The 20,488-nt window shown below is 49.2% G+C and overlaps 1 protein-coding gene across 4 annotated transcripts in view; it reads right to left on the minus strand.

Moving 5' to 3' along the window:
• LOC113407097 (forkhead box protein P4-like) overlaps positions 1-20,488 on the minus strand; it is a 131,324-nt gene that overhangs the window by 27,284 nt on the left and 83,552 nt on the right. The window contains exons 4-8 of one of the 4 annotated variants that reach the window (XM_026655139.1): positions 19,721-19,843; positions 17,152-17,238; positions 4,831-4,978; positions 3,495-3,699; positions 2,985-3,089 (exon numbers count right to left, since the gene is read on the minus strand). In XM_026655139.1, coding sequence (XP_026510924.1) covers positions 2,985-3,089; positions 3,495-3,699; positions 4,831-4,978; positions 17,152-17,238; positions 19,721-19,843 — 668 coding nt within the window. Of the gene's footprint in view, positions 1-2,984; positions 3,093-3,494; positions 3,700-4,830; positions 4,982-17,151; positions 17,239-19,720; positions 19,844-20,488 lie in introns of all 4 variants that reach the window. The other 3 variants (XM_026655138.1, XM_026655137.1, XM_026655136.1) reach the window with 3 other exon arrangements.

The raw sequence follows: 20,488 nt of genomic DNA on the forward strand, positions 1-20,488 counted from the left end.
GTGCAGCTAACGGTATTTCATTTCTCTTGACTTCCGCACCATCCCTTCTGTTTGGAACTTCCCGCATGCTGTGCCAAGCAACCTCCCTGTCTTCAAAGCCATTTAAAACTCACTTCTTCCAGGAAGTCTTGCTACAATAATCCACCATGCGGGTTTGGATGGTTGAACCCTCTCCACTTTCCAAGATACACAGATTTGGAAAAGGTGGTTCAACAGGGGCTCTATGGGCCCATGTCGCATTATGGGCTAGATTTTCACATCAGTGAGGTGTGTAGTCTCATGGCAAAATGCACGTCTAATTTACAGGTGTAATTACCAGACACACAAATCAGGTAATTGTATGTGCCAGTGACATTTGCGAGTGCAACCATAGTAACCATGCAAGCAAATTAGTCGTGAATTGCGAGCACACAATGCATGCCTAACTTGTTAGAAAATCTGGCCCTGGACTGTCTATGTCTGATTTAGGTTGTACGCTCCTAGGTGTAAAGGCAATGCCTCTATCCATGATGGAACCAAACATACTACTGGTGTGCAAATGATGGTCATTTTGGTGACTCGGCTTCCAACCAGGACTGGGGACAAAATACAGAGATACCATGGGAGAAGTTGTCCAGATGGGATCTACCCATCAATCAGCAGCAGGAGGTACCAGGATTCTCACTGAAAAACCTGTTTATGGGAGATTTCCAGCCCTATCTTGCAAAAACAAGATGTTGGGGACAAGCTTCCAGACTTGCATCTGAACTAACCCGACACAATGTTTGAGTTTCTTTCATCACTACTACCTATCTAGCTGGAGATGGACTAGGGGTCTTTACTCCTTGCTCCTCTGCATGGTGGGACTAAGACATGGGTACTTCTGCGAAGAATAAGCTGTCAAGAGTTTTGGCATTCTCTGCTGAAGGAGGAAAGTGTAAAATTGGGGCGGGGGGTGGGGGTGGGGGTCTTATCTGGAAAGTGCTTTCATTCTTTCATCTCAGTGTCAGAAAGTTTCATTCTTCCTTCCTGTGCCCAGGGGTGGAGTTCCTCAAACTGCTCCAGCATGTATAAGAAGCCCAATAACTTGGTTAACTCTTTGCTAGAGGTGGGTACAAATTGGCCCTGTGGATTCAGATGCACCCAGAATTCAAGCTGGTTGAAACATTTCAAATTTAAAAATGGAGAAAATTTTTTTACAAACATCTTGGCAAAAATTCTTCCCTCTCTTTCAACTGTCTCTACCCAAAACATTGGAGAAGCTCAGGATTCAGACTGGTACTTCACAGATGGTGCCCCGCTCTACATGAGTCAAGCCAAAACCAGCGATCCAAACACTGCTAAGCTTCTGATCTAGTTTCAGTGCTAGTGGGTTGGGCCCATCCCTGCTTGCAATCCACTTGTGAGGTCAGTTAAGTATTAGACCCATTGTACAGATGGGAAAACTGAGGTGCAGAGGCGAAATCTTACCTAAGGTCAGGCAGCAAGCCAGAGGCAGAGAAGGGAATTGAACCCAGAGTCCTGAGTCACCAAGCCCCTTGCTCTAACCACTAGGTGGCACCCCTCTCTGGCTCCTCTGCCTTCCTTACTTCATTAGCTGCAGCAAGGCATCGTCTTGCAATAGCACAATGCCCCCTGTCCTCTCCTCCTGGCTCTTTCCTTTGAATAAAGATGCTTTCCCCTTCTTAACCCATCTCCCCACATGCACAGCGGTCACTCTTCCCTACCCCCCAACTGAGCCTGCCTTGGTATTCACTGCAGCTGGCACCTGTTCCACCCTCCGGTACTCCCTCCCTGAACAAAGTGGGGAGGCAGACAGGCACATGGCTGGCGAGATCAGCTGACGCGCTGTTTGTAAAACAAAAGTCTTTCAGACACAAATAGACATACACACGCACAGTGCATCTCTGCCCCAACTCCCACAACTTTCCCTTCAGTGCAGAGAGGGGGAAAGGAAAAAAAAAAGGAAAGAAAACCCGTCAGTTTCTTCTGATGTCTTTGCTAAAAATCCCGGCTACAAAGAGATCTAATTGCAAATGAACTAATTAAGTAAACCTCTGACGAAGCGTGAAAACAATTTGTTTGACCCTGACGCTAGCGGAGGGCTCTTAGACAGCGGAGTTAATCAGTCAGTGACAGAGCCCACAAGCGGTGTCAGCAGGCTGCCGCGCTGCCATCTGTTTCTTTCTCTTCTCTCTTGCGCGCTCTCTCTCTCTCTTCCCCCCTTACAGAGGGTGAGCTGCTAACTTTCCTCGTTTGTCTTCTCTTGCCCTCCCCCCACCCACGTCCTGTGATTTCTCTAGGTCTCTTACAGTCTCTTCTCCTCTAGCATACCCTCCCCCCATCCCTCTCACATGCCCCTGAATGTACAGACTAAACCTCCTTGTTATGGGATGGGGTGGGCCCCCAATTTGGCTATTACGCTTGAATCTACAGTCCACCCACTGGCTGAATTGAAGAGTTTCCAACTCCAAGACAGGGAGTGCTAGCACCCCCCGGTACAGATGGGGAACTTGGGCACAGAGACACGAAGGCCCAGAGTTTCCAAAAAGTGACGAGTGATTTTGGGGGCTCAATCTGAGACCCGCCTCCCCCTCAAAGGGGCCTGACTTTCAGGCAGTGCTGAGTCCTCTGGAAATCAAACCCCTGCAAGGTGCTAAGTTGGGTGCCCAAAAAAATCACTAGCCACTTGTGGAAAAGTCAATTTTTTAAGGCCACACCTGTAGCCTCTGAAGAGACAATGAGTTCCGCCTAACCCCGGACAGTTGGAAGTCACGGTTTTTCTGACCTACCTCTACTGCCCTCGGCCCAAGGTGCAGGTGCAAGGACCACCCCCTCCCGCTTCTGCCCAAAGCAGTACTGAAGTGCAGGGTGCTAGCGACGGGTAGGGTCTGGATGGCCCCTGAGCGCAGGGCAACTTGCAAACCACCACACTGGCTGCACAACCTGGGGGAGCCAGGAATGAAACGACCGCCCCAGAGAGACACAGTAGGGGAGCGACCTACTTGACAAACTGTCCCAAGTCCTCACAGAGGGTTTCGCAACCAGGCCACTTGCATTCTCCGTGTCCGTACAGAGGGTGGGAGCCGGGGTTCTCTTCATGAGAAGAGCTGCTGAGAGAGAGAGAGAAAGATGGAGGAGAAGGAATGAACAGTTACACTGGGGATCTTACACACGACAGGCTGGCTACTGCAGTTCCAAAGAAGCTTCCAGACCAGGACCACCCCAAGATATTAACACATCTCCTCGCACCTTTCAGCCAAGGCTCTCAAATGCATCAGTCAAGTCTTATGAGGCTGGTGAACGTGATTACAGCTCATTTTCCAGACGGGTAAGCTGAGACGCAGAGAGGTTAAGCGACTTGCCTACGTAGCTACAGAGCCCAGCTCCCTCAATTCCTAGTCCACTGGACTATGCTGGCCCCACTCCCAATAACAAACAATGGATCCATTAGCCATCTAGCCTTTTCTTAGACCTACAGGGCAAAATAAAAGGCTGGCCCAGCTTGGTTCTACCTGTCCCTCCTTGGCGTGAGCATGGCGCTCTGTCCATTGGGGAGAGAGTGGTGGGAAATGGGAGGCGAGACCTTGGCGGCCGAAAACGAGGTAGAGTTTGAAGTGTTGGTGGTCAGGTCGAGGCCCTCTTGCTTGATGCTGTCTTCTACAGGCTGGGTAGCGGTGACCTCTTTCCAGAGCTGCTGCAGGTCCGAGGGACACACAGCTACATGCCGGACGGGGTCAAGGGAGAGAGGAGGAAAACACACGCACGGAGACAAGGGTGAAGATATGGACCAGAGAACCACCGCTGACCAACAGTAACCTGCGCTGAGAAGAACCCAGCGAAGGGCAGCTTTTAGTTTAATCGAAGGGGGGTGAAGAACACCAGCCTGACAGCCTTGAAGGCCTGAGCGCTATCTAGCCATGGTAGCAACAGCTTCCCTCTTGCTGCCTCGACTAATGCCACAGAAAATTCAGTGGGTCTGGTTTGCAGGCATGCGAGGGAACCTTTCTTTCAGGCTTTGCTACACGAGGCAGCCAGACTCCCCCACAAAGTTTTGTTCCGAGTGTCGGGGTCCAATGAACCCACCGCTCAGTGGAAACGGCCCAGTTTCACCTGGCGTTCTGTCCTGCCTGCCGGAGCCGCACACTTTCAACAGGCAGCTGTAAACAGTCATTTGGCCCTGGCCCCAGGCTTGCTTCGAAAGGATCACGAAGCTCTCGGAATGAGCTGGAAGGAGTTTCCAGTGCATGACCCAAACCTGGGAGAGTCCTGAGTGAATCTGGGAGAAAATCGTGCCTTGCTCTGGCCTCTGCCCTTCACCCACATGGGCCACCCCTCCACAGGCAAACAGGGCATTCATTCTCCAGGCATAAGAACTCTGCCTTCTGGGCACGCATCTCTCGTTCCCAGTGTCTGCCTGTACCACCAACCCCGCACAGGAACCTCTATCAGCCAGGGCATTAAACAACAGGAACCACATACGCAAACTCAGGGCCTGATCCTGTTCCCACCGATGTTAAAGGCAAAACTCCCATCGCCTCCTTCATTGGCAGCAGTATTGGGCCCTGAACTTACAGAATATACCTCAACTGCTCCTATGCAATTTTACGGCTATTGATTCTATGAATCACTGTTACCGCTCCTGTATGGCCCATGATTGTGCTGGAGAGAGACTGACTCAAGCAGGCCTAAAGTGCATTGAAAACCACCCAGTTGCTACTAAAAGCCTAAGAGCTCAGAGGCTGCGTTTGTAGCTGCTACGCATGGGTAACGCCCACCAGGCCGACTGGAGCGGAGGGCTCGGGCTTTAAAGGACAGAACAAGAGCGAGGAGGTTTGCCACGCGCTTTACCTTGTGGAAGGGTCTGCAGGGGAACGGTGCCTTGTCCCGGCTGAAGGCTGACCAGCCCTTGTCGCTGAAGGTTTAACAAGTGCTGCTGCTGCAGCTGTTGCATCTGCAGTAGCTGCTGTTGGAACGCCAGCTGTTTATTCCCTAATGGCTGCTAGGAGACAAAAGGAAAAAAAAATCAAAACATTATTTTCGACACTGCAACCGAGGCCTTGCAGGGAATAAGGGCCCCGCTGAGCAGCACGGAGTGCCGGATCCCGGCATCAGCCCTACGCCTGGTCAGCACAGACCTTTGTCCTAAATCGCTGGTCCTCGGTAGCCAGTCAGCATGTAGCCAAGACAGAGTCTTTGATCTATCGGAAGAGGAGGAGAAGGAAGAGAGGAAAAAAAAAAAAAAAAAGAGGGAGGAGAGAGAGTGTGTGCTTGCTTAGAGCACGGAGCGCTCCAGCTCCATCTGTTCGATGAGTATTTCCAACGCCTGTGCATTGGGATCACACAGGGGGATAAAAAACACTACCGCTGCTTTGCACTGCTATTCGGTGGCTGGCTGAGGCTCTCCACACACCTTAGAAACATTAGCCCGTTGAGCTTCCTGCGAAGAAGGCAAAGTTATCATTAACCCTATATTACAACCACAGTTACCAGGGGTGTTTCCCAGGCTAGAAAGAGGCCAAGGTGGGTAAATAACATCCCCCTTTTACAGAGAAATAATTATTTTTACCAAATAATTAGTTATTTAAGCATCACAAGCCTGCTGTCAGGTAGTTGTTGGACAATTTGTACAGAACCTGGCACAATGGGGCCCCCTTCTTGGCTGGTGCCTACGCACTGCCGTAAAAGATAACGTATAAGAACTTGGCCTCTAGGAAATGTTCACTTAATCTCCTGGGGCGAACAGTTGGCTTATGGCCTGTAACAGGACCGTTTGTATTCCTTGCTAAACTGATTTCTCCCCCCTCCTCTGAGTATTTACGGTTGTAACTCTGGATAGCCTTGCTGTTCATACAAGTGTTTAACCTCTTCTTGAATCTTGCTCAGCTCACGGGCCTCCAGGCTAACTTGTGGCAATGAGTTCCACAGGCTCTGTGTGTAATTGTATTCCCTTTGCTCAATTTTTGAAGGTGCCACCTCACAGTTGCATCAAACGTTCCCGTGTTCTTGACTGATGAGACGGGGGAAGTGGAGGTTCCTGATCTCCCTTCTCTATCCCATCTGTTAATACTGTATGCTATTATTTGTATTGCAGCAGTGCCTAGACGCCCCTGTCCCAGCCAAGGATCCCATGGTGCTAGGTACTGCACAAATACAAAACAAAGGCAAGATTCAGCTGCGTTGTAGGGTGGGCAAGCACACGCTTTATACCTGCTGTTCAGGTTGCAGTGTTCCAAGCCCCTAATCACGTGCATTGCCAGTCTTTGGTCCCCCCACCCCTTTAATTTTACACCCCGGAGAAGGAACCCAGGCCCCCAATTCCCAGCCCGCAGGTGCAGAAACCAACACAGAAAGGTAAAGCAGCTGCCTGGAAGACCACAGACTGTACTGCTCAGATAAGACACCCACCTATCAGCTGACTAACTCAGTGGTTCTCAACCTATTACCATTGTGGGCCACAAAGGCAGCTCTCTGTGTTTACATGGGCTGCATTCACACGACATATATACTACCCGTATGGCCCTGAGGATGTCACATGGGCTGCAGCGGTGTGCTGGTTGAGAACCACGGCTCTAACTGGTATAACCCTGCTAGGCTGGGGCCATCTCTGGGGAGGTGACAAGAAACGGAGGAGAAGTAACTAGAGGGGGAGAGGTTTGAACAGGGGAGGAGGGAAAGGGCAGCCGCTGATCTGTGGCAAGGTGGGAGAGAGGGAGTCTGTCTGTACCTGCCCACTCGCATCACAGCCATGGGCTTTGCCGTAACCCTTCGAATTCTGGATTCCTTGGACCTGTTGTCAGCACACAGGCGGGCCAATGTCAGGTGTTAAGGAGGCTTTGCCTCTCTGAGGGCAGAGAAAGTTGGGCAACTTCCAGTTGCTGCTCCAGAAATCTTCTCTCACCTCAGATACACATTAACCCAAGACAGGGAGGAGCTCCTGGAGAAGTAAAAATCCACAAGGCCTGGTCTTCACTGCACAGTTCACTCGAGCACTGCCCCTAACCTGAGTCCACACACAGATACCTCGCAATTCCCCACCCCCCCACCCCAAGTTGTCTGGCCCGAGGAAAAAGCTTTTTACAGTCGATGTTCTCACTTAGGTTGTAAGCTCTTCGGGGGCTTCGACCGCCTTTGTTCTGTGTTTGTACAGCGCCTAGCGCAACGGTGCCCCAGTCCATGGCTATGGCTCCTAAGCGCCGGGGTAATACTGATAATAAATTATAATTATAATAAGGTTGGGTGAGGATTCACAGCTTAGAGCCATTGTGAAACAGTCATCCGGCCCTGCCTCATACTGAGCATGAAGAACTGATCCAAACTGAACCTCTGCCCACAAAACCTGAACTAAACCCTGAGCTTCTAACCAGGAGCTGAGACACGTGGTAAATCTTGGGAGAAAAGACTCTTCCTGGAAAATTCCCAGGTAGGTGCAAGAGGTTTGGATCATTTTGGACACAACTGAGATAAACCTGGAAGCTTCTGACTGCAAGCAGGAGGGCGGTTAAACAGCATAGCTGGGAACCAGAAGCCCTGGACTCTGTCACCAGTACTCACTGTCTCTCACTGGTCAAGTCACTCACTTTGCCGTGCCTCAGTTTCCCCATCTACAACTGGGATAAGGATGTTGACTCACCTCAGTGCTGGGCTGAGGGTTAATCATTAGCATCTGCAAAGGAAGGTGAGCTTTTGGGTTTCCTTGAAGAATAGTAGGATATTTAGATCGTTGGTTCTCAATCACTGAGTCAGAGACGGACGAGACCCCGTCTTGCACATCTCCTGGCCAGGATGGTTCCCGAAGGAGAAATCAACAGGGCTTTATCCCCCAAGTCTCGGGGCTTCCCTGCGCTTGGTGACAAAGGCACAGACTATAGTGATCTCCTTTCGGAGAAAAAAACCCTTCATTTTCTAACTCCTGGGTGCCTGGGAGACAGCGCACGCTAAGGTAGCCCGCGTACTTCAAGGCAAGGCCAGGAATGCTGGGGGTGAGACGACTCCTAGCCAGGAGACCAGGGAAGACTATCTTCACAGCACTTTGGTGGGGAAAAGATACGAGGAGAGCGGATCCCCGAAAGCCCCAAAGGAGGCAGAAGTTGCGCTCAGTGGTTGCCAGACAGTCATTCGCGTTGGGAAGAGTTTTACGGGGGTGTGAGACGCACACACACAGGCCTGGAGGGGAGGGCGGGGAGCCCAGCCCTTGCCTTTGTTACCAACGGCAGCCAGAGTTTACTTTCTCCCTTCCCCATGGGCCTTTCGGCAAGCACAGGTTCCTGCCTGTTACATCAGGCCACCTGAACACTGCCTCATTCACTCAACTTCCAGGCTGTAAAACAGAAGGAAATTGGGAGCGGATTAAGTCATTAGGATCCCCGGGGCAAATCACTTTCACCTCATAACTCAATAGGGCTCTTTATCTTTTCCATCTACCTGCTCCAGAGTCCTAGGAACCCTGGCGGGGGCAGCAGCAGCTGTGGCACCACCTCCCAGGGGCCTCCGGCATGTATATGGGCAAGAGACTCAACGCACAAAATCAGCAGGGCGAGACCACCTCTCCGCGGCACCTGTCAGCAGGGGATCTCAAAGTACTTCCGACTCTACAGTCCTGTGTGGGGCACTGGAGGATCGCACCCATTTTACAGACGGCCACACAGAGAAGCGACTTGCCTGAGATCAGGGGAACGAGCTGGGAACGGAACCCAGGAGTCCTGCCTCCCAGTCTCCTGCTCTAAAAACCACAGCTGCACTGAATAAATACTAACCTTTGCCCTTTGGGAGGGGAGGGGTCATGGCCATTTTTAGGCCAGTCACACTCGGTTCCAGGTTCGAATTTAACCATCAAACTGCTGAGCTTGGTGTGTGTGTGTGTGTGTGTGCGCGTGTGTGTGTAAAGTCACATCAGCTTTGTCTGGCTTCAATGTCATTCAAAATTAATAATCCCATGGGGGCTTTGGCTGGGGCTTGGGCCACGTGTGCCCCAAAACTCTTCATGAGTCTTGGATGGTTTTATCACTCGATGATTACTTGTTTGTGCCCTCTGAAGCACCTGGCATCGGCCATTTTTGGAAGACACGATACTGGGCTCCATGGGCCTTTGGTCTGACCCAGTATGGCCGTTCTTATGTAGGGTTTCTAATAGCCCAGCCTCCTCCCCTGCCCAAAAATCAGGTGGGTTAGTTGCAAATACGTTATATATAGCACATTCTGCAAAAGACAAACCAAAAAAAAAAATAGCCCCCCCACACCCAGCTATACCCTCTACCCCCACCCTTTTGCCCTCCAGCAAGCCACATCCCTCCAGCTCCCTCTTACAGCAGTACGGAGCGGGTAATACATTCTGCCAGGGAAAATAAAGTTTCCTTCTGGTGTTGCCTGGCCGCTTGTGCCCTTCCCTCCCCCACCGCAAGATGTGCGGCTGCCATAGTCTGTGGGTTTCTCTGGACACTTTCACTTTCAGAGGTCATCCGCGGCACGCTCTTGATAGAACCAATGAAGTATGAAGCTTATCTGCCCACCGATAAAAATCTCAAACACAAAGAAAGTAATTCCTGAGCTGCACTCTGCCAGTCACCAGCGCCCATTGGGGCGCTCCGTTCTCTCGTGTTGTGGGGGTGGGGAGATGAAAGGGGGGGGCTAGTAGGGAACAATCCAGGATCCTGTCCCTCCCCATCGCCCCCGTGATCCCCGTACTCCTCCCCAGCAACGGGGTCCGAGTTCCTTAACGCATTTTGTCTGCACTCTGTTTACATTAGACGCAGCTGAGTGGGTGCAGCTACTGGGGTAACAGGCGCCGTCACTTTGATTTATGAGCACATCAAGAGGAGTTTCGGCGTGACACTCTGGACTGACAGGAGCACTTCATTAATCTGACGCCTAGGTTACTTGCCAGCCAATCCCTGTGCGCTGCCTCCCCCCACCCCGCCAAGCTGTACAATATCAGCCACTACACAGGGGCCACTGCTGGAGAGGCGACGCCGTTTAAAAAAGAAAAAAAAAATCCCCCTCTCCCTCCCGTGTTCTTTGGAAGCACAAAGGGACCAAATTTGTAACAATAGGGACTGCTGGGTCTACCCTTGCCCTGGCTCTGTTTAGAGCAGCCTTGCGTCAAAAGACAGTGGCAAGAAAATTACACCCGCCTGGACATCACTTCTGCTTTGCCTGCGCTTACCAAGTGGAAGAGGAACACGGCGAGGATACTAATGCTGTAAATTGCCCACTCCATGAAAATAAAACTACTCAGAGCTTTGCTTGGAGGGTCAGCATTACGAGGCGCCTTAGTCTTATTTCAATGCGAGAGGCGGAAAATCCAGCCCAACTCCTGACTCAGCTGGACAACAGGGTCATCTCATGATTTCCTCCAGTGTGCACACCTGGTCTCTCTCATGCACTCACCCACCGCTCTCTGCTCGCTCTCACCCCATTGGTACAAAACAAGGAAATTGAGACAGCAGACTCTGCTGTATTCAAATCTCGAACTCCCAAGGTCCATCCCTCAGGTCACTGCAAGTGACCTCTGGAAGAGATATATATGGTACATCACTGCATCCGCCCGGATAGGATATAGTCCCGACATGCTTTCCTGCGCTCTCCTCCATCCTCCTCTTTTCCTGTTCTTCCCCCACTCCTCAGGAGGTTTCCAACTATGCTCTGGTTCCACTCTTCCGCCTGCAGAGATCTGAAACTCTCCTGCATGGCAGGCTGCTACCTGTTCTGAACCTCATTGCACAATACAAAGACCCAGGCAGAAAGAGATGCCCACCTGCTGATCCCCCGACACCCGAAGACAAGTCGATAACTTAGAGTCACACCACACTAATCCATGAACTCAATTGAAGGGAAAGAAGCCGCTCAGTTTACAAACATTGTAGTGGGGTTCATAATTAAATACTACCATGGTTGCCATGAAGGAGACCGCACCGGCCAACAGCTACTACATGGCAGTATTTGTAATAATGCATTTATTCCCCCTTCCTTTTGGCAAACAATGTTTACAGTTCACAGTTTACCACCAAGTGCTTCCTGTTGGCAAATGGTGACTTTTTAATGGCCGCCACCCTGATTCACTTTGTGAAATCGATCTCTATTCAGAAGGGGACCGCCCCATGGCCTATGCACAACTTCCGCAGCTGTAAGACAACAGGTGCCTGCCATATTAAGTGAGGCATCAGACTGGTGCTGGCCCTATGCACAAGAGTGAACTGCACCATTGCCAGGTGGTATATTGATCGTGAAACAGGTCCCAAGGCCCACTTCCAAGCTGCGATTCTTTGTGCTCAGACCAGTTCAAAATATCCCTAACACATCCGCTTTGCCCTTAATTCCAAAGCTCTTCCTTTCCCAGCCAACTTGTTTTTGTTGGTCACTCAGGGCACTGGTGCAGAGCCCTTTCCTTGCTGCAACTCTCCTTTCCATATTGGGATCCCTTCGGAAACCTCTTTGCTGCGTTTGCAGGCAGGCTTCATGGTGTTTAGGAGAGTCTTTTTCCATACACATGCACCTCTTTGATTACTTAGCATATACTGAATAATCCCCCCCCAAAACAGTATTAATTTTAAGGAATCCTTAGAAAACAACAAGACATCGATTCCTGTTGGATCATTAATTAATAATCAATAAGCAGCTTTTTAAACTGAGTTAAATGCCTAGGTGAGCCCTTTGCCAGAACTCAGTAGAGGCACTGCAATATAATGTCTGTGGCCAATGGGAAAAGATGCTCTGGGAAACGCAGATTTAAGCCTCTTGGGTTTCTTGAGCATATCTGGATATTTCAGCCACCAGGACGTAGTTTGGATCAAGTCTGACCCCTCCACCTTGTAGGTCAATGCTATAACAATAAAGGGGATCGACTAGATGACCTCTTTCAGCCTTACATTTCTATGGTTCTCCTTTAAGGGCCTGAGTCAAAGTCTATTGAAGTCAATGGGAGTCTTTCCATTGATTTGATCAGTCACTGGCTCAGGCCCTAAGGCCTCAATTCTACAAAGCATTTAGACACACACTTAAGTACAGCCTCATTCAGTAAATCACTCAACCACATTTCACTTCTAAGGCCTTGTCTACACTGCCACTTACAGCGCTGAAACTGTCTTCGCTCAGGGGGGTGAAAAAACAGCCACTGAAAAAATTCTGCTCCCAGTGCTGGCAGAAATTCCCCTCACGGAGCTGGTTTTATTACAGTGCTGGAGCCGCAACTACACAGCCATGTTAAAGCACTGCGTCGGCTATGTAGACATACCCTAAGTCTCGCTGAAGTCAAGGGGACTTGAGCAGATGCCCAAAGTTAAGTGTGTGCTTTGCTGAACAGGGATGGGCTGCTGAATGGGGCATATATTCCCATGGCCTTGCCATACCAAAAGATGGCGCAAAAGCAACCCCTATGCAGGAGACCAACAAAAAACTCCCCACAGATGCCAACAGAGATGTGGCTTGTACATAACATAAGAAAATAAGAATGGCCATGCTGGGTCAGACCAATGGTCCACCTAGCTCAGTATCCTGTCTTTCGCCAGCGACCAGCGCCAGGTGTTTCAAAGAGAGTGAACGGAACAGGGCAATTTATCGAGTGATCCATCCCTTGTCATCCAGTCCCAGAAATGTGGGAGCAGTCCAGAACAAACCTTGTTCCATACTACATAAAGACAAATTATTTCATTTTTTTTTTTTTAAAAAAAAAAGAGAAACAAACCTCAGACACACAGAATACGCATTTAACAATTCAGCCATTCTGAGAAGACTTTCAAAGTGGCCTTCTGGAATAGAATGCCAATGCTGTATAGGACGCACAAACCATAAACCCCTACCACTAACTTAATTCTCCACTTTGCCTAAAAAAAATAAAGGGAAAGCAGTATTTTTCTTCTGCATAGTAAAGTTTCAAAGTTGTATTAAGCCAATGTTCAGTTGTAAACTTTTGAAATAACTCTGAACAAAACGTTATGATTGTTCAGAGTTACAAACATTTCAGAGTAACGAACAACCTTCATTCCTGAGGTGTTCGGAACTCTGAGGTTCTACTGTAGATGAAATGAGAGACCAGGACTAATGGAAATATAAGGAATAAACAGAGTAGCAATACTCAACGGATGGTTCCAGAAAACCAGCACTAAGCCAGCAACTTGCCAGATCCTAGCATGTGAAACCAAACAGTGCCAAGGAGAAGTTACCCCAAAAGTAAGGGCTCGTCTATACTTACAGATGTTCCTGGCATAGCTATGTGTGATTTGTTACTAGATTAGCTATGCTGGTAAAAGCCCACAGACACAACAGATCGACAAACTATACCAGCCTAAGCATTTTTATACTGATCTAACAGTAGAGGGTTATGCCATTATTGCTATACCGGTGTCACTATACTGGCAAAAGCCTCCTAGTGTAGACAAGGCCTAACTCACAATGGGCTGACATCTCGGAGCGGGGAGAATATTCACACTTCAGTGAACTCCTGAGCATACAAGAACCACCTGCACGTAACGCGTGGGGCGGGCTTCATCTCACATCTGTGGGGGTTTGTGATTGCAGACAAGCTTTGCATCTTCACCAGTGAGGTGTCCACACTGGGTCTCTTACAGGTGTTTGTATCTAGGCTGGTGTTGGACACTAGACGGCACAGCCACGTGTCAACTCCACTGCCCTTGGGCCCAGCTGATTTCTCAGGCTATCAGTCTTTCCCCGCAGGTTTTCAATCAGACAGGAGCACGTGGCTCTAAATTTTCAACTCCAGCAAGATCACGGCCAAAGCAGGTTCCGTGCCAGCTGTCACCAAACACCTTCCTGAGAGGCAGGTCAGCTTTTCCTGGACCTCTGCCCATTCTCATTGAGTTAGCGCTTACAGGGGATACCATTGCACTGCGTAGGCCAGTGGTGCCTGGCGTGACCAAGTATGCACAGTGAAGAGCCCTCTTCATAGAAGGCAACAGGGCAATTGCCTCCATGGGTATTATTCTGAGGATGCTTTTGGCCCAATGGAACTAGGTTAACATGGACACCTTCTTACACCTCTAACCATTGTTCTCTTTCTACTTCTTCCACTCTTAGAGACTGGGTCGTCAAGCTAGAAGAGACAAGGGGCCTTTTAATGGATTAAACCTTCATTCATACTCCTCAACTGGAGTAAATGAGACAACTGAAGTCTGTCGTCACCCCAGATGGGGGTAGGTTGAGTGAGTCCAGATAGATAGGGGAATTCTAGGAATGAAGACAAATCGGATTTTTATCCCCACACAGGACCCTACTGGTCCTGGTGACACAGTTATCCTGCAATCACCTTAAGATGCTTTCTTATCAGATAGAACCAAGATGTAGTTTTAGAGCGGGTGGAAATTTTTTGATTTCCCTTCTCCCTGCAAAATGGCCTGATTTTGAAAATAATTTTTTGTGTGTGCAAAAATGTTGATTTTCTCAATATTTTCCATTTCTCAGCAAAAAAATTTCATTTACAGTTTTTGATGTTTATCTCATTTTCCGTTATTTGACGGTTGAGTGTTATTTAAGGTTTTTCTTTTCCGAATGCCATTTTCGATGGGTCAGCTGAAGTCATGTGGTAGGTTTTCCCCTCCCCCAAAAACTGAAAAATGAAAACTTGATTTCACAAATTGAAAAATGTCAGTTTTGGAAATCCATTTTTTAATAGTTTAAAGAAACTGGGGAAAAAGTTCTCTGGGAGTTTTAAGGAAAAAAAAAAAGCCATAAAAATTGATTCATTCCAAAAGTTATCGGAACAAAAACATATTTATATATGTATATTCTCATATCCAGATTTACACAGAGGTTTGATCAATTCAGTTTTACCCTTTGGTTAAAGATTGACTCAATATTCCTTAACAATCCTGGTTAATAATGTCCAGGTCCTTCTGAACCTCAATTACAGCAGGGATCCAGAATTAGGAAGGATGACCTAGTTTAGGAGAGAAGGGATATGGGGGTGTTGAAGGGCCCTTTGTCTCTTAGGGTACATCTACACTGCCAACACACCACTCCCCGGGGCAGAGAGTTTCAGAGCCCGGGTCAACCAATTCTGGCTTGGGGTACTTGGCTACGGGGCTAAAAATAGAAGTGCAGACGTTCCAGCTCAGGCTCTGATACCAACCCTCTTGCCGGGTCTCAGAGCCTGAGCTGCAGCCCAAGTGGGAATGTCTACACTGCTATTTTTAGCTGTAATGCAAGCCCCATAGCCCAAGTCAGCTGATCTGGGCTCTGAAACTCACTGCTGTGGATCTGGTTTTTTTCTTTTCCCCTTCCAGTTTAGACGTACCCGTACTCACAAGAGGTGGGTGATGAAACAGCAGATGCTCTGTGGAAACCACATCTATCATCAAAACATTACAAGTTCAAAGCGTCGTCTGTACTGGGTATTTTGTTTGGTTTTTGCAATGGCACTGTAATATTGATGCAAATGCCCAGTGTAGATGTGCTGTACGGATGCGACTTACCCTGCTAACTTATTGGGTTTTAACCACACCAGTGCAAGATCCATTTTTCAGTAGTGCAGTGTGCCTGTATTAATAATACCTACCAAGTTTTTACACTGTGTTTGTCATCTGCAGATCTCCAAGCGCTATACAAAAGGGAGGCCTTATGCTCATTTTACAGGTGGGGAAAGAGAGAGAGAGAGAGAGAGAGAGAGAGGTGAAGTGATTCACCCAAGGTCACTCAGCAAGCAGAGAGTAGGAATAGAACCCAGGTCACTTCAGGCACAATCCACTGCCCTATTCACTAGACCACACTACCTCCCTTTGCATTACAGCACATTAGAGGTAGTAGATAATACCAGTGCATATTCCCCCTTGTCTAGATAAGCCTTAACAAGGCTACTTAAGTGGGCAGCCACAATCAAGGAACAAAACACGTGTCCCACCCACCCAACCGACAAGGAAGAGTTCCAACAAGAGCTGGAAAAGGTGGTTTCCTGTGGGAGCTTGTGTCCCAGATCAGGGGGACCCATAGCTGCTGCGACCTCACCCACTGCATGCTTCTGGTCCCTTTCACATGGACCCAAACCACTACGCAGAAGAAGATAGGAAATGGAGAGACAGTCACTAGCCATGGACGAAATCTCAAAGAGATTCAATAATTAGCTCCCCAGTGTCTGAGCCTCATTAATCCGAAACTGCAAAACTGGGCAGGGGATGTCAGGAGAACAGGCTTCCTATGCCAGATACCCAGCACTTTCCGCCTCCACGGGGGCCAGAAATACAAGAGTACTCTATTACTACTACAGTCTTAACCCGGGCTAGGGTGTCACATCCTCCAAATGTCACCTCCACCCCATCCAGGCCCTGGTCTTCAGTGCACCTTTCACTCAAGTGTTCCTCCTGAGGCCTGGCCGCACACAAACTCCTCGCCTGAGTGCAGTGGTGCTCGTCACATGGGTAACGGCTGACGCGCGAGTGCTGCTAACACTCAAGGTGAAGTGCAGGCACAGCTCAAGAGTCCCGTTGGACGGGGCATCTCGCAAACACACTGAATTTCAGCCTTTCCCTGGTGCCTTGTTTTTCCAACTCTCCCTCTCTGTCTCAAGCTAATATTAGTCAGAGAAAATGGCTCATGGTCGCCAACTCCAGCGGTTCAGCTCTTGGCTCTTAGGGACTCACGGGGGAGAGGGGAAAAGAAAAGATTTTTCCTCTCATCTTCTTGAAAAGATCCCTCCTGGATGAAGGGGTGGAAGCACAATGCTGACGGCCCTTGAACGTATTCCACTTGCACAGAAGCCTCCGGCACGACATTGACTGTGGGTCGGGCTGTACGGAGAGCTCCCCGAGGGAGAGACGTTCCTATGTTGGACACGGCATATGGACACCGCTGCTCTCACACCCAAGTGACCTCATCACCTCCCACACTCCAGGCATATTTTATAGATGCATCATCCAGTAATGATGCACTGTGAGCTACAGAGTTACGCGTATGATGTGGAATTTTATGATAGGGTAACCACAAGAAAAGGTGTCCCAGGTGGCTTAGGTCCAGCTGCCCCACCCTCCCAGCCCCATAGCACCTCATTTATCCACTCCACTCCATAACCATATGCCCCTATCCCCTGGGCCCCTCCCCTCCACCGACATGCCTGCCAGCGGGCTACCCTAGGATTTACACACGCCACGCCTTTTCCCTCCCCCCCTTTGGCTTGCAGCAGTTCCGATCTGTGCCTGCGTCTGTGCCCCGAACCTGTATGGGCGAGCTCACCTCTTTGGGTTGCTGCTTTCCGGCTTGCTGCTGTGTCAATAGCTGCAGGTGAAGCTGCTCCTGTTGCTTCTTGTAGTATTCCTGCAGCTGAGGGGAGGGAGAGCAGAAAGCAGCACACGTCAGGGAGGCAGCCGGAAGATCCTGCCCAGGCCTAACCACTTAGGTTCTTAAACTGGGCTTAGCACAAGGCTGCCAACTCTGGCCATGTTACTGCCAGGCTCACGATGTTTGTTGGTTTGCTTAAATACCCAGCTCCTAAGTCAGGTGAAAGAACGTTTCAGCTATTTAAAGATAGCACTGGCAGTCTGATGCTCTTTGCCCAACTCCCCGGTAGACATGAGACCCACAATCAAGATTTTGACTCCCTGGGATAATTAAAATTCACAATTAATAATAAATAATAAATAATAATAATACTCCTTCTCAAGTGTCTTTCACTTGAAGCTCTCAAAGCCCTTTACATATACTAATTAAGCCTCGCTTATTATTAATCATCATTTGTATTAGGGTAGGGCCTAGAAGCCTCAATCAGGTCAGGGCCCCATTTTGCTAGGTGCAGCGACAAACATGTAGTTAATTCAGTATTATCGTAGGTATCAGCAATCAGTGATCTGCGTTTTAGAGGGGGGAAGTGAGGTGTGAGGAGGTGGACTGACTTAGTCAAGGTCTCTCTGTGAGCTTGTGATACTGTAGGGAATGGAACCCAGAAGTCCTGACTCCCAACCTTCTGCTCTAGCCAGCAGAAGTCTCGTCTCCGCCCCCCCCCCCCAAGCCCCACACGATGCTTTGCCAAAGGGTGTGGCTGAGATTGACGTGCAGGCCCCAGCAGCAGTCAAATTAAAACAGCCTATCAAGGAGAATGAGACGTGTTCCCAGAACAAACAGCACCATGAGTAAAGGTGACTCACTCATAATGGCTAGCGTTGGGGCAGAGAGGCTGAAATACTATGGTGATGATGGGAGGGTGCTACAGGAAAGTCTCTTCCCCCTTTCCTCTGGCTTGTATAAGCCTCGAGAATGCACTCCTCGCCTTTCTGAGTACTATTTCTATTGCACACTGCTCTTCTTCCTTCAGATTAGACTGGCTGCTCTCACTTGGGAAGGAGCGGTGGTCTAGCAGCAGTTGGGGCAGGAGACTAGGAGGCAGGACACGTGGGTTCTATCCCCAGAAAGCCACTTCCGCTCAGTTTACCCATCTGTAAAATGGGGACAACAACAACTACACAGGAAGCTTAATTAATGCTTGTAATGCACTTTAAGATCATCTGATAAAAGGTGCTTTTGTTCCATATTTTGGATTTTCAGGCAGAGGTAAATTCCAGCTCTAAGATTCCCTCCTCCCCCCACTCCCGTCTCCAAATAAACTGTTCCCGATGGATTTGTTTTCCATAAAAGCCACAAAGAAGCATCCACAAAGCCGGGAAACCCTTGGCTTCTGCTGAATGCTGGGAAACCTTTATCAGCTCAGGGATTGACAGCAGCAACTTTTCTTTTTCTGTCTGTGGAACAGGTTTGGAAAGCCAAGCTGTTTACCCGAAAGCCAATCAAAACCAGGTCTCTGTAACTTGGTTGAACAGGGTTCCGAGAACATTGGGTCAAGAGGTGAGAGGTGTGATGTTTGGTTTTCTTCTGGTGGAGAATGCAAGCTATTCTGGCCTGGGTTGTTTAATTTGCAGTCAAACATGTTTCTTTATCCGGCTCCAAAGAGGCTCTGAGAAGGACTCCACCCAGGTTAGTGTTTACCCTTTGTTCTTTCCCTGGGGCCAACCTTGAATCCTTATCAGCGTGTTTGGAGTAAACAGGTACAGAAGGCAAGAGAAGGGTGTGGAAGATGCTTGTGGGATTTCTCGTACTCCCCCTCCTTCCCCCCAGCTGGAGATGTTTACCCACGTCCTTGTGTTTTGGAGTTCTTTCCCTCCACCCCTCTTTTTCCACTCATTTTGCAGTGTGTGTGTGTGTGTGTTCTGGAATGCAGAGAAAGCTCAACTCCGAGGAACGAACCCGAGCTGCTAAGTCTGGGTCTGGATCCAAACACCTGCCCCAACTCAGGGAGAGTCCAGAGTCAAGCTTGAGGCCCACTAGAGAGACAAGGGCGAGCCACGAAGCCTGACCCCAGATCCAAATGGTCCCGCCCATCAGGCTTCGGCTCAGGCCTCTCCCCACTGAAAACCAAATCCTGAACGGGTTTTAATGTAGACGCTGTTGTAGGGATTTTGACTCTGCAGCAGAATCCAGCTGCAGTGGGATTATTGATAAATTAAAATTCTTCTCATTCCATGGTGCCAACGTGGTTGGGCTCCCTAGGGCAAGCAAGATGGGGGACTGGAGACAGCCGTAGAGAGGGAAAGGGCCAGGCTGCTTGCATGACTGTTTTAGGTCCAGCCTCACCCTACACAGAGGCCAATGTCACTGGAGAGAATGGGGTGGAGTGCAGGCCAGCGCTGACCCTATTTGCATGCATGGGGCAAGGATTATTTATTTATTATTTTTATTTTTTTATAAGGATGCAGAGCTCAGTGAGCCGGCCTCATCGGGTACATGGAGGAAGGGAGGCCTAGGCTGGTCCTACCTGTTGCAGCATGATCGCCTGCTGCTGCTGCAGCAGAGCTTGGAGCTGGGGAGGAGACAGGATCTGCTGCATCTGCTGTGGCGTGATCATCTGAGGCGACATCATAGCGACAGACACGGGGACCTGCGGAGACAGAGAGCGAGAGCGCGTTAAACACAACCCCACGCTGAGTTCGCAGGAAGAAGTTCTCACCTACAGCTACAAGCTCCGTCGCTCCCTCGTTAAGGCTGAAACAGCGTTTCCCCTCCATCTCAGGCCCTTAAAAATCCTCCCCAAAATTCCAGACTTGGTAGGCTGGGTCGGGGCTGCTTTAGGAATGTCCTACCCACTTTGAAGTCAAATCAGACATGGGGTTCCCTGAATGATGCTCCCTCAATATAGGGCTGCTAAGCCCGGCTCCAAAACCCCTCAAAAACTGGTTTGGGTCCCAGAGCTAGCAGAGAGGATTTGAAAATGTAGCCAGCATCGCCAAGACCAAGCATTCAAAAGCCATGAGTTAGGCCCAAAAGAGCCATGAGATTTTTAATATATAGGGTTTTTTTTCCCTTGGGGAAGGGGTATTTCCCTTCTTGGTTTTGAGCCTTTAAGGGGGTCATGTTTTCAAGCTTTTCTCCACAGTCATGAAGGCTACAATCTTACTTGCATTTTAAATGAAAGTGGAGATTCTCACGTAATCACATGATTCCAGGAGCCGAGGTGTTAAGCAAACGTCATGAATCGCCAGATAAAATTGCAAGCACTGATGTCATTGCCTAAGGGCTCGATTTT

The sequence above is a fragment of the Terrapene carolina genome, unplaced genomic scaffold, assembly GCF_002925995.2.
Source record: "Terrapene carolina triunguis isolate 2854851 unplaced genomic scaffold, T_m_triunguis-2.0 Scaffold198, whole genome shotgun sequence".
NCBI lineage: Eukaryota > Metazoa > Chordata > Testudines > Emydidae > Terrapene > Terrapene triunguis.